Source organism: Triticum dicoccoides, chromosome 1B (assembly GCF_002162155.2).
Source record: "Triticum dicoccoides isolate Atlit2015 ecotype Zavitan chromosome 1B, WEW_v2.0, whole genome shotgun sequence".
NCBI classification, from domain to species: Eukaryota; Viridiplantae; Streptophyta; class Magnoliopsida; order Poales; family Poaceae; genus Triticum; species Triticum dicoccoides.
The window spans coordinates 484,763,221-484,770,710 of NC_041381.1; the positions used below are offsets into that span (position 1 = coordinate 484,763,221).

General features: G+C 50.7%; 1 protein-coding gene across 1 annotated transcript in view; it reads right to left on the reverse strand.

Moving 5' to 3' along the window:
- Positions 1-119, reverse strand: part of LOC119343155 (transcription termination factor MTERF4, chloroplastic-like) — a 1,880-nt gene extending 1,761 nt beyond the window's left edge. The window contains exon 1 of the mRNA XM_037614295.1: positions 1-119. This exon is cut by the window's left edge and continues 1,761 nt beyond it. Within this exon, the coding sequence (XP_037470192.1) occupies positions 1-97 (97 nt within the window). The 5' untranslated portion in view covers positions 98-119.
- Between the last annotated feature and the right edge of the window lie 7,371 nt (positions 120-7,490).

Below are 7,490 nucleotides of genomic sequence, written 5' to 3' on the forward strand. Positions count from 1 at the left end.
AGGAGGAGGCGCGGAGGCAGAGGAGCCTGCGGAGGTTGGGGGAGGGGAGGAGGGGCGGTGCGGGGTGCGCGGAGAAGAGGAAGAGGGACTTCATCATTTCCGGTCGGGGTGGGGAGGCGAGGAGAGGTAGGGGTTTGGGGCGATGAGATAGTTCGGGGTAGGGAGAGGGATGGAGGGGAAGCAGAGTGCTGAGACTGCCAGGCGGGGTCTACCGTCCGGGCCGCTGGGGTACAATCAGGGGGTTGAAGAAAGCGCCTCGGGTTGTTGCTTCGCTTTGATTTTGAAAATCAAATTGAGCCCAAAGGAGTAAACCTCGTGCGATTTAACGTGGTTCTTTTTTAGGGAAAAGAGAGTTTTATACTCCCTCCGTTCCTAAATATAGGTCTTTCTAAAAATTTTGACAAGTGACTACATCGAAGCAAAATGAATGAATCTACACTCTATAATATATCTATGTACATTCGTATCTGGTAGTTCATTTGAAATCTCTAAAAAAACTTATATTTAGGAACAGAGAGAGTATATTACTTGTACTCAGAGTACAACCTTTCAAGATTACATCAGTTATACTAGGTGGTGATGAAGCTATGTACCTAGGGTCATGGACCTGTCCAAACTACCGTACCCAAGGACATCTCTAGAAGAAATCACCTGTCAATCGACTCAGAAGTGTTCCACTCGACAGACTCGAAGACACTCGACCGTGAAGCCAACCACTCGACCATGAAGCCATCCACTCGACAGTGAGGAGACCTAAAGTCACTCTGCACGCAACGGTCTGCCATTGAGTAGCCTTTATGGTCATCATAGCATTTTATGTGGGACGTTACCAGTAACCCCCGGTCTTAATGTACTTTAAACCCTGCATAACTGAGGGCTGGAGGGGTCTGGCGAACTCTATATAAGCCACCCTCTCCTCAGTGTAAAGGGTTTCGCACCCCTGTAACTCATACGCATATAATCCAGTCGACCGCCTCCGGGCTCTGAGACGTAGGGCTGTTACTTCCTCCGAGAAGGGCCTGAACTCGTAAATCCCTTGCGTATACAACTACTCCATAGCTAGGATCTTGCCTCTCCATACCTACCCCCCTATTCTACTGTCAGACTTAGAATCACGACAGTTGGCGCCCACCGTGGGGCGGGTGTCTTAGCGACTTATTGGAGAAGCTGCGATTGTTCCGATCACCTTCATCATGGTTTCTGGCGGAGTTTTGGTTGAGGGCCGCGAGATCCGTCTCCGCACGCTCACGTTCATCGCCGACGACTCCGCTTGGCTTCAGGAGGCTCCACTCGACATCGACACGCTCCCCGTCCGCGGGGCGACACACTTTCGCGCGTGTGTCCGCGGCGTCCTCCTACGGCAACCGTCGACTCAGTATCGGTCGGTCCCTGTGTCATCCTCTCTCCCTGTCTCCCGCTAGCGCAAGCGCTCCGGTCGGTCGAGGCTTCAGCGGTGGGTGAGGCACGCGGTGGCCCGCCAGTCGGCCACCCCCCAAGTCGCGGCGATCGAGCCCGACGAATCTCTCTACGGCCTGTTCGACCTGTCGACTGGCTCCGTAGAGACTGCATCCGAGTGCGACAGCAGTGATCCAGCGGCGGAGGTCCTGATGGTCAATGGACCGTGCAGTCCTCCCGGCTTCCCCCGCATCGACGGAGGCGACGGCGGAGGCGACCCAGCGCAGGTCCACGAAGAGTATCAACCCGGGCCACTCACTTCGCTGCAAAGGGAAGATCTTCGCCGCCGGAACATGGATGCGCTGCATACTCCTATCGTTGGAGAAGCCCCCGAGGCTCGTGCCTTAGAGGACGCGCGTTTGGCCAACTTGGCTGAGCGCACTCGACTGGAGAACCTCCAGCGAGCACTCGACGAGCGTGCACAACAACGGGTCCCAGACTCTAGTCGATGTCAACTCTTTCCACCACCGACTCAGGTATATCGAACCCCGATTCAGAATCTAGCGGCTGCAGCCCGTATAGCAGAATCGATCCAGCCCTCTCAGTCAGAGGCTGGCAGAGACTTGATGCAGATCAAAGATTTACTCCGGGCAGCAGGGGATCAAAATTCAGCTGTATCACAGTCGCGAAATAGGATTCACAGCAAACCCATCGCTGCAAATACAGTCCAGTCGGCTCATAGCCCAAGACCGCCCCTGAGGCGTGAGGGACGTGGAGGTCGGCGTGATCAGTATGATGACCGATTCGATCGTGATGATCGACGTCGAATGCCCACTCCTCCCCCAAGGGGTCGGTCGTATGCCCCTCGGCAGCAAGATGACAAACGTCAGCACAATGTTGGGCGAAGGGTTCCAGTCGACCCCAGAGAACCAGGCTTTGATGCGAGATCCATTATCGTTCAAGGTTTGGTCGATCGGAACAGAGCTCACCGAGAAGGCCATGACAGAGATGTGCCCACCAGCAGCAGAGTTCACATCTCAGGACCAAAGTGTTTTAGCAGAGCCATCAGGGTCGACTGGAGTCAGTAAGTTCACCGGCGAGTCCAAGCCCGATACTTGGCTTGAGGACTACCGAGTGGCTGTTCAGATTGGCGGCGGCAATGATGAGGTGGCCATGAAACACCTACCTCTTATGTTGGAGGGCTCGGCCAGAGCATGGCTGAATCAGTTGGCACCTAGCAGCATTTACACTTGGGAAGATCTTGCCCGAGTGTTTGTCAGAACATTTGAAGGAACTTGCAAGCGACCAGCAGGGTTGACAGAGCTGCAGGTTTGTGTGCAAAAGTCGAATGAGACTCTGAGGGATTACATCCAGAGGTGGATCACATTGCATCACATGGTGGAAAATGTTTCTGATCACCAAGCAGTCTGTGCCTTCAAGGAAGACGTTAAAAACAGAGAGCTAAGTTTGAAATTCGGTCGGACCGGAGACATGACCCTGAGTTGGATGATGGAGATTGCCACCAAGTATGCCAATGGTGAAGAAGAAGATCGGCTCCGGAGTGGCAAGTACAAGCCAACCGCTCATGAAACCGGGGGAGGGAACTCCAGTCGGAAACAGAAGCGGAAAGCCGAGCCAGCTGCTCCTAGGGAAGCCTTGGCCGTGACTCAAGGAAAGTTTAAAGGGAAGCCCAAAGGGTCTTGGAACCCTAAGAAGGTGAAGGACAAGGAAGGAAATGACGTGATGGATTTGCCGTGCCACATTCACACAAAGAAAGATGAGGATGGTAAATTCATTTACCCAAAACATACCACTCGACAGTGTCGACTCTTGATCCAGCAGTTCCAGGGAAAACAGTCCAAGGATAAGGAAAAGGAGTCGGACAAAGTTGAGGACAAAGAAGAGAGTGATAATAAATATCCCCAAGTCAATTCCACCCTAATGATTTTTGCTGATGTTGAAAGCAAAAGTCGATTGAAAGTTATCAACCGAGAGGTGAATATCGTTGCTCCGGTGACACCCAGTTATCTGAAGTGGTCTCAGATTGCCATCATATTCGACCAGTCCGATCATCCAACACACATAGCCACCCCTGGCAGGCAAGCTTTGGTGGTCGACCCAGTCGTCAAAGGCACTCGACTGACTAAAGTCTTGATGGATGGCGGTAGTGGCCTGAACATAATGTATGCAGAAACATTGAAAGGGATGGGCATTCCGATGTCCAGACTCAGTACCAGCAACATGAGTTTCCATGGAGTCATTCCTGGGAAGAAGGCTGAGTCACTCGGCCAAATTGCTCTTGATGTGGTTTTCGGTGATTCCAAGAATTTCCGAAAAGAAAAGTTGACGTTTGAGGTTGTGGATTTCCAGAGTGCTTATCACACTATTTTGGGCAGGCCAGCTTATGCACGTTTCATGGCTCGACCATGCTATGTGTATCTCAAAATGAAGATGCATGGTCCCAAAGGTGTGATCACTATTACTGGCAATCGGAAGAAGGCGGAAGAGTGCTTTCAGAAGGGCTCAAAGATCGCCGATGCTCAGATGGCAGTGGTAGAGCTGCAGGAATACCAGAAAACTGCAGATCCGAGTGATTTGTTGCGAGCCAAGAAGCCCGCTACAAAGTCAGCATTTCAGTCGTCCGGTGAGACGAAGCCCGTTCACATCCACCCGACCGACCCCAGTGCTACTCCGACTCATATCTCTACAACACTCGACTCCAAATAGGAAGAAGCGCTCATCCAGTTCCTCCGTGAGAACTAGGACATCTTCGCATGGAAGCCTGCTGACATGCCAGGTGTTCCCAGGGGGCTGGCTGAGCATCGCCTGAGAGTCGACTCAAAAGCGAAACCTGTCAAAGAACATCTGCGACGGTCCGCCGTCCAGAAAAGGAAGGCCATTGGTGAGGATGTGGCTCGGCTCTTAGCAGTAGAGTTTATCCGAGAAATTTACCACTCCGAGTGGCTTGCCAATGTTGTCATGGTCCCAAAGAAGGACAAGTCTCTTCGCATGTGCATTGACTTTAAACATATCAATCGGGCCTGCCTGAAAGATCATTTCCCTCTCCCCCGCATCGACCAAATAGTCGACTCGACTGCGGGATGTGAGCGACTGTCTTTCTTAGACGCCTATTCCGGGTACCATCAGATCCGTCTGTATGGACCCGATGAGATCAAAACAGCTTTCATCACCCCATTCGGGTGCTTCTGTTATGTCACCATGCCATTCGGCCTCAAGAATGCCGGAGCCATGTTCATGAGGATGATTCAGAAGTGTTTGCTCACTCAAATCAGTCGGAATGTGGAAGCGTACATGGATGATATTGTGGCCAAGTCACGGAAAGGTTCCGACCTGCTGACTGACCTTGCTGAAACATTTGCCAACCTCAGGAGGTATGATATCAAGCTTAATCCATCAAAGTGCACATTCGGAGTTCCTGGCGGAAAATTACTCGGTTTTCTCGTTTCCGAACGAGGAATCGACGCAAATCCAGAGAAAGTGGGCACTATACTCCGAATGAAACGACCTGTGCGTGTGCACGATGTTCAGAAGCTTACTGGTTGCTTGGCCGCTTTAAGTCGATTCGTCTCTCGTCTCGGTGAAAAGGCATTGCCTCTTTACCGACTGATGAAGAAGTCAGACAAGTTCGAGTGGACTCCTGAAGCTGATGCAGCATTTGCAGAGCTAAAAGCCCTGCTCTCCACCCAGCCGGTGCTTGCTGCCCCGAACAGCAAAGAGCCTTTGCTGCTTTACATTGCAGGCACGGGACAAGTCGTCAGTACAGTACTTACGGTCGAGCGGGAAGAAGAAGGAAAAACCTTTAAAGTTCAGCACCCAGTATATTATATTTCTGAAGTTCAGACCCCATCAAAGCAAAAATACCGTCATTATCAGAAGCTTGTATATGGAATTTATATGACCACGAAGAAAGTTGCTCATTACTTCTCTGACCATACCATTACAGTCGTCAGCGATGCCCCATTGTCAGAGATTCTGCATAACAGAGACGCAACTGGTCGAGTGGCAAAATGGGCGATTGAACTCCTTCCCCTGGATATCAGATTTGAGGCAAACAAAGCTATAAAGTCCCAAGCAATAGCAGATTTCATCGCCGAGTGGACTGAACAACAATTGCTGACTCAAGTTCACTCGGAGCACTGGACCATGTTCTTTGACGGCTCTAAGATGCTGAATGGTTCCGGTGCTGGGGTAGTGTTGGTTTCCCCCCGAGGAGATAAGCTCAGATATGTACTCCAGATTCACTTTGATTCCTCCAACAATGAAGCAGAATACGAAGGACTTCTGTATGGGTTGTGTATGGCCATTTCACTCGGCGTCCGTCGCCTCATGGTCTACGGCGACTCAGATTTGGTGGTTAACCACGTGATGAAGGAGTGGGACGTCAGAAGTACAACCATGATGGGTTACTGCAACACAGTAAGAAAGCTGGAGAAGAAATTCGAGGGGTTAGAGCTTCATCATATACCCCGACTAAAAAATCAAGCAGCTGATGATTTGGCAAAAATAGGTTCCAAGAGAGAAGCCATTCCCAATGGCGTGTTTTTGGAACATATCCACGCACCGTCAGTTCAAGAGGATCCTTTCACCAAAGAAGCCACGCAGCCAAAAAGTGCCACGGATCCGACTAAAGTCGAGGTCCCAGCCATGGTCGACTTAATCATGGAAGTCTTGGTCATCACTCCTGACTGGACAGTGCCGTACATCGCATATATCCTAAGGAAAGAACTCCCAGAAAACGAAGAAGAGGCTCGACAGATCGTCCGTCGATCCAAGGCCTTTACTGTGATAAAGGGACAGTTGTACAGAGAAAGCGCAACTGGAGCCAATCAGAAATGTATAACGCCAGAAGAAGGTCGGATAATTCTTAACAATATCCACTCGGGGACCTATGGCCACCATGCGTCCTCTCGGACCATTGTGGCTAAAGCATACCGAGCGGGGTTTTACTGGCCCAGAGCAAATGAAATGGCGAAGGAGATAGTCGACAAGTGTGAAGGATGTCAGTTCTATTCCAATATGTCACACAAGCTCGCCTCAACTTTGAAGACCATTCCAATTGTCTGGCCCTTCGCCGTCTGGGGACTAGATATGGTTGGACCACTGAGAACTGGCAGGAGCGGCTTCACCCATGTACTGGTGGCAGTCGACAAGTTCACTAAGTGGATCGAAGCCAAGCCTATCAAGAGTCTTGATGCCGACACCGCTATCAGCTTCATCAGAGAGCTAATATTCAGATATGGAGTTCCGCATAGCATCATCACTGATAATGGCTCAAACTTCGATTCTGACCAATTCAAAGCCTTTTGCGCTTCTCAAGGCACACGAGTCGACTACGCTTCCGTCGCTCACCCCCAGACGAATGGACAAGCAGAAAGATCTAACGGCCTAATTCTCAAAGGACTAAAACCCCGTTTGATGCGTGATCTCAAACATGCAGCAGGCGCGTGGGTCGACGGACTTCCATCAATTCTTTGGGGATTGAGGACTACTCCTAATCGGTCGACTGGACGAACTCCGTTCTTTCTGGTCTATGGAGCCGAAGCAGTTCTGCCGAGTGATCTGCTTCACAATGCACCCCGAGTTGAGCTCTACTCTGAAGTTGAAGCAGAACAAGCCCGGCAGGACGCAGTTGACCTTTTGGAAGAAGAAAGAGAGATGGCCATGATCCGATCGACCATCTATCAGCAAGACTTGCGTCGATTCCATGCCAGAAACGTGAAGAGTCGAGCCTTCCAAGAAGGAGACTTGGTCCTCCGAGTGGATCAACAGAAGCCACATAAACTTGCCCCTACTTGGGAAGGTCCCTTCATCATCACCAAAGTCCTCCACAATGGAGCATACCGTCTCTACAATGTCGGTCGCCAGATTGATGAGCCTCGAGCTTGGAATGCGGACCTGCTCCGCCCCTTTTACACTTAAGTTCTCACTCGGATGAGATGTAATAAAAGTACTCTTGTAGTTTGTTTATCAAAGACAAAAGTGTTATAATTTTTCCATTGATTGTTGTTGCTTTTGTTTATGTGAGAAATCCCCCAGTGGGTGGCTTAGCTGTGAATCCGTTTCGCTTAAGTTTG